At 42.6% G+C, this 19380-nt stretch overlaps 1 protein-coding gene across 2 annotated transcripts; it reads left to right on the forward strand.

Annotated features, from left to right (window-relative positions):
• The first annotated feature begins 1399 nt into the window (after window positions 1-1399).
• On the forward strand, window positions 1400-17580 carry LOC100924827 (alpha-enolase). Of its 2 annotated transcripts, none has more exons than XM_031962924.1 (12): window positions 1400-1590; window positions 4923-5016; window positions 7618-7713; window positions 9954-10012; window positions 11801-11870; window positions 12339-12472; window positions 12839-13061; window positions 14231-14428; window positions 14965-15166; window positions 15781-15889; window positions 16142-16200; window positions 17115-17580. In XM_031962924.1, exons 2-12 carry the CDS (start codon window positions 4932-4934, stop codon window positions 17182-17184), a joined length of 1305 nt encoding a protein of 434 aa, XP_031818784.1. In that variant the 5' UTR covers window positions 1400-1590; window positions 4923-4931; the 3' UTR covers window positions 17185-17580. The 2 variants fall into 2 exon arrangements, with proteins under 2 accessions (XP_031818784.1, XP_031818783.1); XM_031962923.1 differs by lacking the exon at window positions 1400-1590 and adding an exon at window positions 1934-2057.
• The last annotated feature ends 1800 nt before the right edge of the window (window positions 17581-19380 follow it).

A 19380-nucleotide genomic window follows, 5' to 3' on the forward strand; every position in this document is an offset into this window, starting at 1 on the left:
TTTCAGACTACTGCTGAAGGATTGTGTTCATTTCTGATCGCCCCATTTTTAGGAAGGATGTTGGTAAGAGAAGGGCCAGCGTGAGCTAATCTTACAGTCCAGGAGATGTGGGTTTAGATTGACCCTCTGCGTCTTTTATGTGTGTGCTCTTCATCTTTACCTCCCTGAATCAGAACACGGACACAAAAGGAGCGCAAACATTTGAGTTGTTCAATTCTCTCTATTTGGTTTTCCCCCTTTCCATTTTATGCTAGTTAAAAAGGAAGCAGCGAGGCTAGTGAAAGGAGAGTTGGCTTAGAAGATGACCTCCTTCAGAAACACAGCGGCCGTGTGACCTTGGCCACGTCCTTTAACTTTCCCGGCTGGGCTGCCTGCTTTGGCGTCTTCTCACAGGAGAGCTCCCTCTTCTTGGGAAACCGTCTCTCCCTACAGATAACCTGCCGATTGTGCCACCGCTGCCCGAAATCCCCAGGGATTTCCAAGCTGCTTGAGCTGAGAACAGTCGGAAGAAAACGAGTTTAGCCTGGAGAAAAGCGGGGCGGCGGAGGAGAGAACATTTCCGTGGTCCTCCGTCGTGCCTTTGAGAGTGGTTATAAATTTCTTCTTTTAGCCCCCAGTGTCAACGCATGCAAAGAGTTGCAATGAGACAAATGTAGGTTTCACAGAAGCTGAAATTTAACAATTAGAGCAGTGACCAGGTAGGTTGTCAGTCCATCAATCAACAGACATTTATTGAACACCTACTAAGTGTCGGTGCGGTGCAAAGTGCGTATGAGGGGAGATACTGTGCAAACACGCTGCGCTGTTTGGTCTTTGGGTCAAGGATGGATGGGGGAGAGGAGAACCTGGCGCGGATGGGGCGGGACGAGGACACGGAGGTGCAGCCCAGCCCAGGATTTCCGTAATGGGGTGCGAAGTGATTCAAGCAACTCCAGGATCCGGCCCAGGAGATGGGGGAGGGGTGACGAGGCGAGTTCCGCCACAGGGGCGACCAGTGAGGAGCAGGCGTCTCCTTGCCCCGTCCTTCGCCCTGCGCACGCGCGAGCCTCTATCCTTCCCCCCTATCCCCCGCCTCGGGAGTGCGAGCGCGAGCGCGCTAGGTGCTACGTTCTTTCAGTCACGCAGCACTGCAGCTCTCGCCGGTGGCAGCTGCGCCTGCGCGTCCCGCCTAGCCGCTCCTCGGGAGGCGGGGATGTCAGGGGCTGGTTTTTTCCATGAGCAGAATGAGTAACTTGGTGCATGCTGAGGGGCAGGCGGTCATTTCCACTCACTAAGGCCTCCATGCCCCTGGGAGGCTGCTGTACTGTTGCTAGTCGGTCCCTTTTCCGGCCCTCGCTGGGAGGACGCAGTGGGTCGCACACGCAGAGAATGAGGGGACGGGGTTTGGAGGGTGGGGGGAAGGGTTTGGTACAAAGTAGCCCCGCGCGAGAGCGAGCAGGCCTAACGGTTTGATGGCCGCGCAAGCGCAGATGGTACCGATTGGAAGCAAGAGCATGGGTGGGGGAAGGAAGAGGATTAGCGTCTCTGGCGGGATAACAGGTGGTCCTTGCAAAGAATAAAGCCGGGGACAGAGATCGTGCTGGACGAAGAGTACGTGACACGCGAACCCAAACCCTTCCCCCTTCCTCCCCTCCCCTCCCCCCTTTTCACCCCAGTTCTGTGGGAGGGGCAAGGCTCGAAGCGGGTCTCCATTACTGCCGTAGCCCCGCCCACTCACTGCCCAGTGAGAAGGCTGAAGGCGAGAGAGAGAGAGAGAGAGAGAGACTGTGCGCTCCGCCAATGGAGAAGCGAGCACGCACCGGTGGCGCTATGAGATAGGCAAATGAGAGAAAGGGGAGGCGGTGCTCGAGCCCCACCCCCTCCATCCTAAGCCGGAAGTGTGGAAGGAGGAGGTGGTGCCGCTGGGACCTAGGGGAGAGAGCAGGAAAAAGAGGAGGAGCCACGGGAGGAGAAGGAGGGGTTCCCTGGGGTGAGTTCGCCCATTTAACGCTCCCTCTCGGCGTTGCTAGATCCCTCGGCCTCTGTTCTCTGACCCCAGCGGAGCAAGTCTTGTCCAGGTAACGGTAGTCCCACAGGCCTGGGCCGGCAGTGCTGCCGGGGGCGGGGGGTGCTTTGGAGGGTCCGGCTCTGATCTCCCTCCCTGGGGGCTCCGGGGGCTCTCCCTGCCCACTCCGGGCTCAGCTCCACGAGGGGATAACTTTTTGCATCGGGAGAGGACTTTGGAGTCTCCGCGGCCCCGCGCGCTCCTTTCCTCTAGAAAGTCTTGGAGGGCGGCCCTGAGAGCGCTGCGCCTCCCTCAAGGTCACGCTGATGGAGGGGCCGCCGGCACTGGGGGCAGCAGGGCGGGGTGATGCTGGCGGGGCCCCTCGCAGCACCTGTGGGATCTGGAGCGCGGTGACTCCTTAGTGCAGCCCCAGTTCCTGAGAGTAATCGGGCCGCTTCCGAAAGGGCCTCGGCAGCAGTTGGAGTAATTGTGCTTGTCGGTGGCAAGTGCCCATCTTTGGGGCGAACTGGGGAAGAGGGGTAATCTTCTTTCTAAATAGAGCTGGCGGAGATTAATCCTTGCCACACGTTTCACAGATAAAATAACTAAGGCCCTAGGAAGTTAGAAGCGACATCTAATCGCGGCCAAAAAAATACTGATAAGGGTCCTCTCTGGATTCCTCTCTCCCCTGGAGCTTCTATTCTGCATCTGAAACGGGCCTTTTCAGATGCAGATTCTTGCTGCCTCATGGTGTGTATTTCCTAAAATGGAGGAAGGGGCTGTGAATAGATGCACTTCCCCCAATAGCTTGTGTAACTGTGATTGGAGCTGGCTCGGGGATTGCGATTCAGTGGTTTAGGGTCCTGCTAGATTGCTTTGGAATGAACTGCAACTTATAATAACTGCGAGGAATGATGCTTATTTTTGACCAAGGCTACACCAGCCAGAATGCCTCCTTGGTAGGCTGGAGTATGCAGTCCACATTGAAAGAGGGACCTTTTTATTCCTCTCTTGTGATAACATTCTCATCTGCAGGTACAGAACCTCTGGAAACACCCACATTTTCTTGATACTGTTTTCCTCTAGAATATATTGGTTAGTTTTAATTGGCAAACTTTCTTCCCTAGCTCACAAGTTAGGGCATGACGTTATCTAAGTCTCTGGTACATGGTTTAATCCAGAGATCCGTGTGTGTTCTAGAATGATTCTCCATTCAGTAGATCATTTTACTGGAAATTGTGTGATCATTCAGTTCTGTTTGACTTTGTAACTCCATTCAGAGTTTTCTTGGCAAAGACACTGGAGTGGTTTGCCTTTTCATTCTGCATTTTACAGATGTGGAAACTGAGGCAAATAGGATAAATTGATGTACCCAAGAATACACAGCTGGTATGAAGCCTGTTTTGAGCCCAGGCCCAATGGTCTATCCACTGTGCCACTTAGCTGCTCCAAGACAACAACAAAACTGCTTAAAAATAGGGTGCCGTGAGACCTATACTTTAAGATGAAATTAGAGTGGGTGTAGTCCCATACTTGTTTTCACTTAACATGCCACATTATTATTGAAAAGAAAGTTGATTTTATATTTCAACCTGATAATTATTTAGATTATTATCAGAAATGGTATGGAGTTAGCTGGATATTTTACCTTTGCTGATGACTCTTTAGTGAATAGGATAGAATAAATGGCTTAGTGTCTCCATTTGCTGTGCCATTTGTTGCTTCAACATTGCTGAGATGGGGGAGGCCAGGGAAGCTCTAGTGGTTTGGGGACATGGATTCTTGGCATACCTCCTCAGTTCCTTGACTTATTACATTTGTTGCTTGCCCTGGGGAAGAACAAATGGAGGGAGAGTTGCAGAGATTAGGCCTCTGCATGTCCTCTATTTTCCACTAGGGGAATGTTATGTGTCAGTTCTGGGTTATTTGGTTTTTCCCTTTTTCTCCCCAAGCATTCCAGTGTGTCATGGTTGTGTCATTCCCCAGTCATAATTTCCACTTACAAGTTGTAACATGTTAAGTTGGATAACTTGCTTCTCTTCAAAAACTTAGGTTAGCATATTTTTTAAATTACCTAGAAAATAAGGATGCTCTTGAACCAGTTGATCAGTATTAAAAGACCACTAGATTATTACAATAATTGTTGAGAGAATTATAGTGAGCCACCCTAAAGCATATATTTGAGTTCCGGGATTTGCTGTTGATCATTTATTCGATGTAATCTCTTTGAAGGCAAAGGACTTTCATTTCCCAATTTAGAAGTTGATGGCTGCTTAATCTTGGGCCTGATGTCATTCTCTTTTCCCAGGCTTCAGACTTTGATCCCTTCATTCAAATTCTGAACTCCTCCCCCAAAAAACTTGGATTGTTGGAATACCTAACTATAAGGGCATTAGAATTTCTTTATCTCTCTGCCTATAGACTTGGCTTGCCCCAGTCAGCTTAATGTGCATTTCCTAACACACTGCTTTCATTCTGTTTTACTCCAGACTGTAAACTTTCAAAGGGACCCCTACTGAAAAGTCCAAAGGCCTTTGTTGGCTTTCAAGATCCTTTCATAGGCTCACATCAAGTCAGCCTTTACTTTATCTCCCACCCTTTTATCTTTTATAGTTTATTGCAGCTATTTACTTTTCTTAATATCCTTTATTAAAAATTTATATGCCCTTAAGAATCTAGTTTAAAAGATCACTCCAGCTGGAAATGATCTCTTACCTTTGTACTTCTATGAAACTCTTGGTTTGTGCTACTCATCTGGCCCTTATCAGCTGCTACTTTAAATTATAAAATCTGTGTATTATGGCTGCCTACTAGATCATGTGCACCTTTGAAAGTACTGTTCACATTTGTATTCTTTACCAAGGCTAGAGTAAGTATGACTGTTATAAGTAGAGCTGAAGGATGACTTCTGTTAATTTTTGAAATTTATTCCCCACAGAAATTCAACATGTCTATCCTCAGGGTCTATGCCAGAGAAATCTTCGACTCTCGTGGAAACCCCACTGTTGAAGTTGATGTCTACACTGGAAAAGGTGCAAATCATAAAGTTTTACCTGTTTGTTCTCCAGTTTTTTCTCTCTTCCACTACCCTCATGTAAACTGGCTACTTTCTCACCATGTTAAAAGCTCAAGTCTGTTTTTAAAAGATCCACAAAACCTTATACTTCCAGATGAGATACTCGGTTTACTTAGCACAGACCTGACACTTACTAGGCACTTAATAAATTGCTATTTACTTCCTTGTGCATAAGAAAAATCTTAGCAGACTTTGGCACACATGAGTAAACTCTGGCTTGTGGGGTGACTAATGGGGTGGAGCACATGTATGTAAGAACATTACATAGCCCTTCCAAGTGTATTCAGCTTGTCCTCACTTGGTTCTTAGAGACAAAGGAGACTAGGAAGCAGTCTTCCCTCCAGAACTGAGAGCAGGTGAACGTGGGCTGAAGCTGTAAATAGGCACCAATTGGATTTGTCTTTGTTTGAGGAGCCAGAAAGAGGCAAAGTATTTACAGTTTAAAATGTAGCCCTTAATTCCTCTGTAACCAAAGTAGGGACAGAGAAGCATGGCAGAACTCCATGGAAATTTTGTAGTGGCTGCCACTGATTCACATGGCACTTGCAGGTCTGTCTCCGGAAGTGGGAGGACATAAAAAATGATCGAGAGCTCTTTAATAGCCCTTAGAAAAACTGGTGTTTTCTCTTTCCTTTTGAGATAGGTGAGAAGTGATTGGGATTCATTAGCATACCGCTGCTTAGTGAGAATGAGCCCCTCTCATTGTGAGTCATAATTTGGCTAACAAAACTCCACTCTGCTTTTTCTACCCTGGTTCTTTTTTACTAAAAAAAAGTGCTATGTAATCTATCACTTTCCTTTGACATGTTTTGCCCCTTTATGAGGAAGCTCCTCATGAGCTGCTCTTTTAAGTTAAGCCAAAGCAGCCTCTTGAGGTAGGCATGCTCAGTATAGCTCTGTGGTATGTGCTTCATGTCACGTAGGCTGGGCATCCTTTCATGATGTGAAGCTTCTTTGTTAGGTCAGAAGTTAAACTGAATAAAGAGAAGTAAACTGAACTTTTAAAAAAGAAAAGGACTAGGCTTGAGGTTAGGAATGCATACCTTTAGGCAGCTTTTTTTCTTTGCTACAGAATGGGTTTATTTAGGAGAAGAGGTAAAAGGAAGAGATACAGTGGACACTGGGAATGGTAAATATGAAATAATTCAGACTTCAGAGCAATTTTTTTAAACAAGGTTTTAAACAATTCACAATGGAAAAAATAAGTGCCCCAGTGAAATCAAAATTAACCTGGAGAAAGGAAATCTATGAGATGGGAGTATTAACTGACAGGCTAAATCCCAAAGCAGAGTTTTGCATGCTAAAAGAGTTATAGTTATAGTAGAAAGACACCATGGGGTGAGGAGAGACATCAGAAGGCAGAATACAGCAGTCGTAGGCAATTATTATGAAGAAGCTTTTCCAAATTGTATTTTTTCCAAATTGAATTTTCCTGATGTTTAGATATTGGATTTCAAGAAATAGATTTTCCCAAAACCGAGACTTGCATGCATGTTAGGGAAAGTAATGTATGATTGCAGGATTTTGTTAAATGATTGAATTTCACTTGTTTCTTTAATGAACTTATGTAAAATAAAATCTAGATATCATCCATCTGTTTTATCTCCTCAATCTGAATTGAAAATGTACACTTAATGTTCATAAGATTTCACTATTATCCCTGGATAATTTTGTATTTTGGTGAAAAATCTCGGTGCTTACATTATGCCATTTGATTAGAAAATGGGTATACTCATTATACTACTTGTTGCCAGCCACTTGTATTTACTACCAAGACACACCTAATGGTTTTGCTTAAGATCTGAAAAATTCCACCTGCCTTCAGATTTTTGAAATGTATTTTTAAAACATGATCTTCCAGGAGCCCTCCTCAGTTTTCCTTTTTTTAAGTCTCCATGACTCCATGGTAGGCATGAGCCTCACCAACTGGCTTTGTGTATCTGTAAAATTGCAGATTCTTTTTAGGTTCGATTACTTCCAAGCTTTGTGCCTTTTTTTTTTTTTTGGTGGTGTTCCATTTTAGTTCTTCAGACCTCCTGTTGTTCAAGGACTTAATGCAATAAGCAATCACAATAGACTTTGTTCCCTGACCCAGCTGAGCTGATTTTGCTTCCTGAATGGTTGAATGAGCTTGCTTGATGAATGTTTGAACCAACCTCAGGACTGAGAACTAAGCTGCCTGGTTCAGCTTGATTTAAGAGCACTAGAGCCACCGTGCTTGCTCCCTTGCTCCCATCCTCCCTCCTCTCAGGCTCTTCTCCAAGCCTATTACTGTCAAGTCTACAGCCTGGTGAATGATGTAATACTTGGATCTGATAAGGACAAGTATTAGGGGAGGCTAGAGGAAATGAGACTTTATGTAGGTGAACTCTTTCTCAATTGATATAGGGAAGTGGAAGGAGGATTCTGTTTCCTTGTCATTTCTGCCATCTGTGAAGTGGAGAGGTAATTATTGGCATAGCTTTTTGACATACACCTAGCTAATTAATATGTTCCTGTTTTCTTTCTCCTTCATCCCCTATTCCACCCCCAAAAAAATGAAATGAAAATCACACAGGTCTCTTTCGAGCTGCTGTGCCCAGTGGTGCTTCCACCGGTGTCCATGAAGCCCTGGAACTCCGGGACAATGATAAGACCCGCTATATGGGGAAAGGTAAGAGAACCTCACTGTCTCCATGCTGGGAGTGTACTACTACTGTTCCCCCTTTTCCACAGTATTCACCTATTTGTGTTTAAGAATGAATCTAACTGGGTTCTTATGCAAGTGATCAACATTTCTCATCTTTATTGTCTGTCTCTTACTCTATAGCGTATCCTTATTTAGTTCCTATTCTACAATTTATGCTTAGGCTATTGAAATTAAGGATAGGTTTGAAAAAGGGGACCTGTTAATTTTGATTTAGCAAATTTGATTTAACAAAATTAGCTATAAATATAAAATTCCATAAGCAAGTCTTTATAGTTCTAGAAAACAGTATGGGAAAATGCAGTAAACTTCAACAGTGTATCCTAATCTTTCCTAACCAGATGTATAACAGTTCTTTCAAATTTCATTTTCCTGTTTTTGGGACAATAACGCATTTTTGACTCTGTTGATCAAAAGCAAGGATGCTGAAAAGGGGATCTTCACTTTAACTAGAATCATCTTATTCCATTCTAGATAAGACTCATTGGAGTTGTACTTCAGTATTCACTAGTGGCAGTTAGAATATAGCACCAACATAATTTCCTAGTGGCAATAGACTTTGGTTTTCCATTTGTAATTCAGGGGTATTAATTATGAGTTTGTGCAGGGGGGCTTTCCTCCAAGACCACTCACTATTTGGCTCATTAATTTGGACCCTTTACCTATTCCAGAAGGACTTCCTTCTCCTTCCTTAGGGCCACCTTGGCAGTTCTGCAGCCCCCATCTCAAGGTTAGAGTGCTCCTACACCCTAGCTATGCCCATTCATTCTCTCCTGACACAGAATCAACATTTTCCAGCTTTTCCCCTTGGGTACTATCCTTATATTTTTGTGGAATTAACAGTCTTTATGTAAGGCATCCCCACTGTGAACATGCTTATCTTTGTTATCTTTGTAGGAAATAATGAATAAAACCCTAAATGAATAAAATGTTTATTTCCATTACAACAACCTACATAATTCCTCTGGCAAAATTGGGTTGGGAATGCTAAGGCAGAATTTACAAAATATATTTATTTGCCTTTGCATACTTGGCATTTAGGAAACCCTAACCTTGTTACCAAAAGTAAATCTTTTAGGGAAAATGTCATTCATATTTTTTGTTTTTAGGGGAACAGTACTAGAAAAGAGCTTGGATTTCACTATTTCCCTTCCTGTAGAATTAACTTGTATACAAGCATTAGTTTCTCCGTAGCAGCCATGTCTTAATTCTCATGTTTGTTGAATTGCAACAATTTCCCTGGCAACAAGTGTAGAAAATCCGCTGAGGGTTAACACTTTCAGGTAGGGAATTGCTCCAGGAGCAAATGAAACTCCCTAATTAAGAACCTGCCTCTTTGCTGGAAAGAATGTTGAAGCAGAAAGAGCTGTGATCTTGGAGTCAGAATTAGTCAGATTAGGAGCCTGCATAGTGCCTTATGTGCTCTGTGGTAGATCACTGACACTTATATACTGCTCCTCTGAGTTGGGTTTGATGAGGAAGCAAGCGCGTTTTTGTTTGCATGTATTGTGTCACTGAATGAAGAGTGGGAAGACCATATCAAATTATTTATGATTTCCTAATTTAAATCATTTTATTAAGGTGTCTCAATATCAATCTAAATAAGAGCAATTTAAACTATAGTCCTTGATATCTCTATCTCTCTCTCTCTCTCTCTCCTCTTTTCTCTTTCCCCCTCCCTCGCTCTCCATGAGATCATAGTTAAGTTAAATTCATGTTGAATAAGTACTAAGAATTGTGTACTCTTCTTTTCCTTTTCTGATTTTTTTCTTTCTCTTTGTCTCACACAGTCTGATCTTTCCTGAGTGTTTTCTTTTTTCCTTTTCTCTTTCTGTCATTTGTGTCCCTGGTCAGGTGTCTCCAGACCTGTTAAATATGTTAATGAGTTCCTGGCAACTGCCTTATGTACCCAGGTAATGGACTGGTAAAAGCTTTGACTGTAGTCTGTCTGCAGATGGTATTTCCAGTGCATGGTCTCCCAATTAACCTGCCAGCAGGTATTCTTAGATGGTGCTTCTCTGGTTTTAACTCTTTGGGATTCTGTGTAGATGTACTCTGGTTTGGCTGGAAAGCCTGCCAGTGCTGAGGGGAACTTGTGGGTCACATGGTGGATTGAATCCCCTGTGGACCATTGGTGGTAATCATCTAGCAATGCCTGCTTGGCCTGTGTATTAATGTCAGTGATTTGATTTGCTTGTTCCTTCCAGGTGTCTCAAAAGCGGTTGAGCACATCAATAAAACTATTGCCCCAAGCCTGATTAGCAAGGTAGGCTCCTTCCTCATTTTAACTAATATGTATTCCCAATTTCAGTGGCCTTTTCCTCTCTGTTAAAAGTCTCAAGCTGGAGAAACCAGCCTGTGGGATATTCTATCCAGTGCATGAATATACTTTAGGTTAACCTATTTGGCTGGCTGGCTATTTGCTTTTTAAACATATGCAAAAACGTATACAAATCACTAAAGAGGTAAGACAGTGTCCAAGTCCTTCCTAGTGTCCAAAATCCTTCTTAGGATTTTGGTCTTTGCCTGAATTCATAGATAAGGGAGAAGGGTTGTAAGACCTTCTATTCATTCTCCTATCTTAATATCATGCTTGGAATTATTGTATGTTCCATCATAATTTGTTCAAGTCGGTGACAAACACTCATACATATCCCACTTCTATCATTATATTACTCCCCTGGTCAGGAACCTACAGTTCTTTGGCGAACCATATCTGTTACAAATGCTTCAGTCTAGTCCTTCTGCTGTGGCCTCACTTTATATTGGCAACCTTATTTGCCAATGTGTATGCTCAGTGCCAGCCAGGTTTTCTTATCCTCCTCAGAGTCTCCTCCTTGGCTTGTACATATGCTTTCTGCTCCTTTGACATGTATGCATTTCTTTTAAGTACTAACTGACGAGGACTCAGTTCAAGTCTTATCCTCATTATGTTGCCTTCTCCCCCATACCTGGGAGAATTAAACTAATTTTTTAAACAAGCATGGTAGAATCTATTCACAAATGACTGGCTGTCCTCCAAAGTCCTCATTGGGGACCATCTCATTTACATTTTATTCTGGGTATGCTTTTGTTGCCCAGAAGAGGGTAGGAATTCTCTGGGTTTGCCATTTAAGCTAATTTCCAGGGTTTGCTATTTGCAAGAAAATCAGCTGTTAACTACATTTTGGTTACTTTGTTGGTTCTCCTTCCCTTCAACCCATGCCATTGTGTACTCATCTTGATTATCTACCTATTCATCAGATCAATTCCAAGTGACATTTTTGCAAAAATCTGTCTGCTCTAAAATTATGCTGTTTTGGCAAAAGTAAAAGAATGTGCAGGCTCTAAATGCAGTTCCAGAACAGCCCTAAAATAAATGTGAAATAAGACTATTGAAAAGCATAAACCTTCTCAGAGTAAACACTTTGAAAAATATTTGAATGGATGAATGCCGTCATATCTTTAAAATCAATCTTATGCTTTTGTGATTTTTGAGGACATCTGGCATGCTCTCCCTGTAGTTAGAGGAATCTGGCATATACTTCTTATCTAACAAAGTGGACATTTATAGAAAAGACCTGAGATGGGCCTTTATTTCCCAAAGTGAGGAGTACAAATAATTTGTTGGATCCTTTCCATTTAAAACAGTGTGGTAAAATGGATATAGCTGTCCTTGAACACCTGGGTTTTAGTCCTACTTCTTAAATTGCAGTTTGATTCTGAGCATATCATTTAATCACTTGATACCTCGTGACCAAGATGACAAGTCCAGGTGCTGTCCTGTGAAGTCCGTTCACAACTGATGTTAAAACTTACAAAACAGAATGAGAGTGTGACTAGAAATAACAGTTCATAAGTTCTAGGCCCATTTCTTCCCCTCATGTTGTGATTAGTCCAGTTGCTTTTCCAACTTTATTTAGTAATGGAAGGGACCAGATGAGACTCCAGTTCTATGATCCTTGTAGATCTGTGCCATGCCAGCAATTTTTTCACCATCCTTGAGCTTCAGAAGCCATTAGTGAAGTAGCAAAAATTCTTCCTTTCTGGAATCTTTTTTTTCCCTATTTTGCAGAAACTGAATGTTGTGGAACAGGAGAAAATCGATAAGTTGATGATAGAGATGGATGGCTCCGAAAATAAATGTGAGTAGCTGATACTAATGCCCTTGATCCAAAAGGGTACAGAATTCTCCATATCTAAAGATAAATAATGCATCATTGTGTTCAGTGAGGAACATTGCCCATTCACTCCTCTGTCCATAGAGACTGGAAAGATAGCCTTGTGCTGCCAGAAATTTTGGATGATCATAAGTGTGTGAGTTGGTTACAGAAGCCAAATTGCAGAGTACTTCAAGGACAGGAGTGGAATTATTTTAAATTTTTAAAATTTCTTTCCCATCAAGTTTCTTTCCCATCTTTTCCCATTCTTTCCCATCAAGTCAGTTGATATCAATTATACATGTATAGACATGCAAGACATTTGCATATTAGCCATACTGTAAAAGTCTTCAAGAGCTGATAATGCAGAGAACAACTACTATATGCATAATACAAAGGATAACTTTACAGGAAATGAACTTTATTTAACAGATTTCTTTTTTACCATTTTAGCTAAATTTGGTGCAAATGCTATATTGGGAGTGTCTCTGGCTGTTTGTAAGGCTGGAGCTGCTGAGAAAGGTGTCTCCCTGTATCGCCATATTGCTGACCTTGCAGGCAATAGTGAAGTCATCCTTCCAGTTCCAGTAAGTTGATTGTTTCTCTCTGGCCTAGAACATATTCTGAGTATGTTTTGTATGATATAGGTTTAAATTCCACCTCCAGCACTAGTCAGAACTACCACTATTACCTGCTTTTCAGTGTTGTGATCATCAAATTAAATACTTTAAAAACCTTAAAGCACTTTATGAATACAAAGTATTATTTTCTTGGCCTAATTGGGTCATGCTCTAGTGCTTTGGGAGGGATGGGTGCCATCATTCTGAAAATGGACAAGGACTTAATCGGGGTGTGCATTGACTGGATTTGGCACCCCAAGGGGTATTTGTTCTTTACATACTCTAGAACAGTTAATTGATGGATCAAGTTGATCTCTCTGTACTTCTCCACAGGCCTTCAATGTGATCAATGGTGGCTCCCATGCTGGTAACAAGCTGGCCATGCAGGAGTTCATGATCCTCCCTGTTGGAGCAACAACTTTCAAGGAGGCCATGCGCATTGGGGCTGAGGTCTACCACAACTTGAAGAACGTGATTAAGCAGAAATATGGACAGGATGCCACTAATGTAGGGGATGAGGGTGGCTTTGCTCCTAACATCCTAGAGAATAAAGAAGGTAATGAATCTTAAGAGTAGAATGAGCCGATTTCTGTTTCTGTCCTGTTGTCCCAATAGGACTGTAGAGGTATGGCTCCTCACATATTTGGGAGCAAGCCTTGCAGTTTTCTGTGCTCCTCAATTGTCATTCTAGGACATAAGATCAGATTGTTTAGGAGACTTTGCTTTTCATTAAGTAAAAATAGGTGACTTGCTAATCAACTTAAATGGTCAATGATAATGATGTGATAATGATGTGAGGGTATTTGTATGTATTGAGAATGAAAGAAGAAATCCTCAAGTATTGATGCCCCAGCTAGCAGTCCCCAACCTCCATTTTGCCAGGGGAGAAGTTTAGGCCATCTTCAGGGACAGAGCGATAATTCGATTCCATCAGTTAATTTTAACTCTTAGTTAAATTTGTTAAATTGCAATAATGCTGTCTCATTGATTTGGCTTGTTCTGATTTTAGTTCTTGGGTCTAGTTAAAGGGTGGGAATTGGGTAAATAGAAAGCAAAGGCAAAGGAAATTTTAAGGGATTTAGCCATTGTTCATCTTGAGGGGAAATGAGTCATCAACACCCCATCAGAGAAAGGGAAGACCCTGCAAAGATAGGGAGAAAACATCCCCATACACACACACACACACACACACACACACACACACACACACACACACACACACACTTCCATCAGGGAGATGCCATGTCAGAAGGCATGTTTCCTACGTTCTTTCTGATCAAGCTGGGCACTTGGAATTCAGGATTCCAGCTCTGTAGTGCTTGTATTTGTTCTTGGATTTTCAGCCACTGATTCCATTTAAACTGTGGCTTTTGAAAGGGCTGATCTCAGCTGCTTACTGTAACTGTAGCTTGGTGAATGCAGCTGTTCCCGAGCTGTGAATCTGGGCCAGTTGTCGATGGGGAAGACTGTTCCTTAAAGACCTTACTGAATTTCCTGCTGGGTGACTGATGAAGAGCCAGGATACCCCTCAGTTAGAATGAGCTTCTCATTACCAAGGCAGGGAGAGCAAAGGTAACTGGAGCTAGGAAGCAGAACAGTTCTGTGGAGACTGAGTGTCTCTTGCCCTCCCTGTTAAACTCCCTGCTTGAGACCTATTGAAGTGAGATTTCTGTTTTCACCTACGGGTGTTTTCTTACCTTCTTTTGCCGCTGCCATCTTTTCCAGCTCTGGAGCTGCTGAAAGAAGCCATTGGTAAAGCTGGTTATACTGATAAGGTTGTGATTGGCATGGATGTGGCTGCCTCAGAATTCTTCCGCTCTGGGAAATATGACTTAGACTTCAAGTCTCCTGATGATCCCAGCCGATACATCTCTCCTTCTGAGCTTGGGGACCTCTACAAGACCTTCATCAAGGACTATCCAGGTACGAGTCCACATACCAGCTCTGTGATCATGAACACGTTATTGAACATCTCTGAATTTGCTCATTGATAAAATGATGGGTTTACATTCCATGATTTGGATTCTTTCCTATGATTCTATGAAAAGAATATGTGATGGCCTGGGACACCAGGTTTTTTTTTAATGATGAAGGAACAAAATGATACAAGGCAGCTGGTGACCTCAAGCGACTGGGGTCATACATGTGCTGATCTAATTGCTCCCTAGGTTGTTTCTGTAAAGCACAATAGCAGTGGAAGCACATTCATTATAATTCTGGAGTCATAGAGGTTAGCTGGTTCTTGGTACTACTCTGGCTGTCCCATTAAGAGTTTGCTTTTTAAAAATCTATTCCAGAAGTCCATGTTATTTTTGTACCCTGCTAAAGGATTGTTTATGCAGTTTGTTTGGCTTTGCAGTTTGAGCATAAAAATTTCTGCTCATTTTAGCTTCACTCTGGGTTGTGGATTTTGAAGTTTGGGAATGAGTTTATCCACAATGCCTTGTCTTTTTCCTTAGTGGTGTCTATTGAAGATCCCTTTGACCAAGATGATTGGGAGGCTTGGAAGGATTTCACTGCTACTGCAGGCATCCAGGTGGTAGGGGATGATCTCACAGTGACCAATCCCAAGCGCATTGAAAAGGCTGTGAATGAGAAAGCCTGCAACTGCCTCCTCCTCAAAGTGAACCAGATTGGCTCTGTGACCGAATCTCTCCAGGCGTGAGTACTTTTTTGGGGACAACAGGTTAAACAGGAGAGCAGGGTGTTGTAATAGGGCAGTATGAATGACAGTTCTTGAAGAGTGTTGCACATTGGTCTGTTCTGCTTACCTGGGCTACCTTTCCCTTCAAAGCTCTGAAAAGAGTCTTTGCCTTTACCTTTACTATCAGGAATTTGTGGATAATTAGAACCTAGATCAAGGCCCAACCAGACAGTAAGTTTTTTGCTCAATTTGGCCCGGTCTATTGCCAAGCTGACCCTAGAATATTATCATGAATTACTGTAGGATGTCTACATGGTCTATTACATGTGATTTATTCAACTGTTGGCTGTAGGTCTGGTAGTGATTTAGCATTGTAATGTGACTTCTGTGTTGATGCTTTTTATGACATCCTATCAGGTAAAAATAGTGTATTGTCATTTTAAAGATGAGAATACAGATTTTAAGTGACTTGCCTCAGGTTCCATTGTGCAGTGCTGAAATTAACCCAAGTCTTGAGGTTGAGATTGGTTCATCAAATTGGTATAAGGGATAGGGGAAATCAGTTTGTCAGCCTTCACAGGGAGGTTTGATTGATTGATGTCTTGGTTTAATTTTCTTGTATGAATTCTAGGTGCAAGCTGGCCCAGTCCAATGGGTGGGGAGTAATGGTTTCTCATCGTTCTGGAGAGACTGAAGACACCTTCATTGCAGATCTGGTGGTGGGTCTCTGCACTGGGCAGGTAAGGACTAGCTCCAGGGGTAGTACCTAACCTGTGCTATAAATGTTTTTTCAGCAAGCTGCATGCTGGGGCTTTGGGAGTGGTACTTAGATTTATCCTAGACAGCTCTCTTATCCATAGATACCTATGTCCATCTCATCTTAAAGGGTGGGCAATGCCCTAGGTTTCTCCCGATAGATTATATGTGGAGTTCATGTCTAATATTGGTCTTGCACACAAACTGCAAATCTGCATATTATTCCTTTCTTCCAGATCAAGACTGGTGCCCCTTGCCGATCTGAGCGTCTAGCAAAGTATAACCAGATTCTTAGGTAAGGAGATACTTACTAAGGGCCTTTACTAAGGGAAACTCAAAGGCTGCCTTTGTGCAAAGGATTTCTTAGACTTGTCAGTTCTCCAAGTAAATGTTGGCTCACTCTACTTTCTTTGGAGGCAAAAATTCTGTAGGAAAATATAAAATATTCCTCCTCATTTAACCTCAGCAATTGGATTTCTTTGTATGAACTTTCAGAAGAGGATTTTTTTGTCCTGCTGCCACCCTCTGGTGATTTTGAGAAGGAACAGGATCCTTCTTAACTTGGATCATCAAGCTATCAGAAGAAATGTCTTCTCATTTTGAGGAAGTTTTATTGGACGTTCCCCTTCTGAGTTTTCTCACCCATCCCTGTTAGGACACCCTGAACATAAGGCTTTTCAAATTCACCCTGTGTGCATATTTCTAGTCCAGAAGATCATGTAGTTATTCAAAATTTATCTCTTTTTTTGGTTTGGTCAATGAGTTTTTCCTCAGACGGTCTTTCCCAATGTTTTTACATTTTTTTAATGTAGCGATGGCCCTCGGCTTCATTTGAGACATTTTCTTTCCTCATTTGCTTATTTCCATGCATGCCTAATCTTTTCAACATCCCTCCTCCTTTTGGAGGAATGATGCTTTTGGATCTTTTTGGTTGTTGCCTTTGAAGACTTTACGGGCAGGGAAGGAGTAACAAGCATTCAATTCCTGCTATACGCCACTACCTGGCATCCCCATGGCATTTGCTGGAGAACAGATAAACTACACTTGGAGATTGTAGAGGTTCTCCTGAGCTTTCTGAGCCAATGTGGCAGCCATTTATAACCTAATAGTGGGAATCTGGCCGGCTGTGGATATGGATAGATTGATTAGTAAGTGTGTTTCCCTGGTGGTGTCCATGCTTACGCTACCTGTGTTTCTCTCCCCCCACAGAATCGAGGAAGAGCTGGGCAGCAAGGCTAGGTTTGCCGGAAGGAACTTCAGGAATCCTCAGGCCAACTAAACTGCTTGGCAGGGAAGCCTCCCAGCTATAAAAGCTAGCAGGCTCTAGTCACCTCTGTAGAAGTCTGCTTCTGTCCTGCGAGTGGGCAGCGCCAAGTACTAGACCAGTTTTGTTCTGGGGGCAGGGGCTTCTGCTGTATAACTTCCCTCTCCCCTCCACCTCTCTGTGATGTTCTCACTGCTTCCTTAGAACTGTCTTACCAGAGACTGTCCCTGATCATCTGCACCTCTGTCAGAAGGCCTTATTGTCTTGTGACTGGGCTAAAGTGAACTGTTCTCACCCTTCCCGTGTTGTTATGTGGAGCCATATGTTTGTGATGCAGCCCCAACAAGCCCACAGGCAGATCCTTAGTGGCTTCTCTGTGCAGAATAAAAGTATTCAATAACCCTCTGCAAACCATGTCTGCTTCTCTCTGGGCTGGGGCTGTCGAGTGGGCGTGTAGATGTGGGGAAAACTCTTGGTGAATGCAAAAGTGTAGGCTTGGAATACCTCAAGCATACAAAGAACCAATCTTGACCCTAATGGGCAGAAGGATGTGTCAACAGGTAAATGTAGGTGAAAAATCATTTCCAGAGGGAGAACTCAAAATTAAGGCCCTGGACTCAAGAGGAGACAGCTGAGCCTGGGAAATCAGTCAGGCTTTTGATAGTCCAGGCAATAGATAGTGAAAGCTAGAGTCTACATGAAGAATGGGAAGCAGATAATGGAAGTAAATGGATGGACATGGCTTGTCCCCTGAGGGGGGTTGACAGGGATGGACAAATTGAGAATGGCTAGAAAAATAAACCTTAGTGTGACATTAGTCACTAAGTCACATGGATGGTGACGTCATTGGGAATGGGAATTTGTGGGGAGGAGTATTTTGGGCCAAAATAAAGATCCAAGGTGACCTTAGACCAGCAGTGCTCCTGGTGTGGATGGGCTCTGGAGAAGTCCTGGAAGACAGATTCAGTCAATTTACCATACACTCAATTTGTGCCCAAAATGAAATAATCCTTATTTGCAATTTATATTCTAGTGGGGTGAGTTATAGGTAGTAATACTAACTTGCACCTAATATCCTATGCCAAGATAAGGTCAAAATAAGTTCAAATTAGAAGAACAAGGGACAGTCTACCTCAGATATGTGGAGAAGGAAGGGGATTTATGGCCAAAGAGCTGGAGTGAAATACAAAATGGATAACTAATTGTGCAAAAAAAAAATTGAAGACAAAATTAGAAAGGAAGCAGAAAATGGGCAAAAGTCTTTACATCCAAATCCTCATTTCTAAAATATTTAGGGAATGGACTCGTGAATACAAACCATCTCTAATTGACAAATCAAATATGAACAATTTTCAAATGAAGAAATCGGACATTTCTATAATCATGAAAAATGCTCTAAATCACTATTGATCAGAAATGTAAATAAGCAGATCTAAGGTACCACTAAAAACCTCGGATTGACTAAGATGACGAAAACAATGAACGTTGAAGGGGATGTTGTGAATGGATCCAACCATGCTGGAGAGTAATTTGAAATTATGCTCAAAAAGTAAAAAACTGCATACCTTTTGATCCAGCAGTGTTTCTACTGGGCTTGTACCCCAAACAGATCTTAGAGAAGGGAAAGGGACCTGAATGTGCACGAATGTTTGTGGCAGACCTTTTTGTAGTGACCATAAACTGGAAACTGAATGGATGCCCATCACTTGGAAAATGGCTGAATAAGTTATAGCATATGAATATTATGGAATATTATTCTCTAAGAAACGACCAGCAGGATGATTTTGGAGAGACCTGGAAAGACTTAGAGGAACTGATGCTGAGTGAAGTGAGCAGAACTAGGAGAATGTACATAGCAACAAGATTATATGATGATCAATTCTGATGGATATGGAGGATGAGATCAATGAGAGCATCCAGACCAGTTCCAAAGATCTTGTGATGGAGAGAACCATCTGCACCCAGAGAGAGCACTGTGGGGACTGAGTGTGGACCACAACATAGCATTTTCATTCTTTGTTTTTTGCTTGCCTTTTGTTTTCTTATTTTCTTTTTCATCTGATTTTTCTTGTGCAGCAAGATAAGTGTAGAAATATGTGTAGAAGAATTGCACATGTTTAACGTTGGATTGATTGCTGTCTGGGGGAAGAAAAGGAGAAAAATTTGGAACATGAGGTTTTGCAGGGATGAGTGTTGAGAACTATCTTTCCA

This window comes from Sarcophilus harrisii, chromosome 3 (assembly GCF_902635505.1).
Source record: "Sarcophilus harrisii chromosome 3, mSarHar1.11, whole genome shotgun sequence".
Lineage (NCBI taxonomy): Eukaryota > Metazoa > Chordata > Mammalia > Dasyuromorphia > Dasyuridae > Sarcophilus > Sarcophilus harrisii.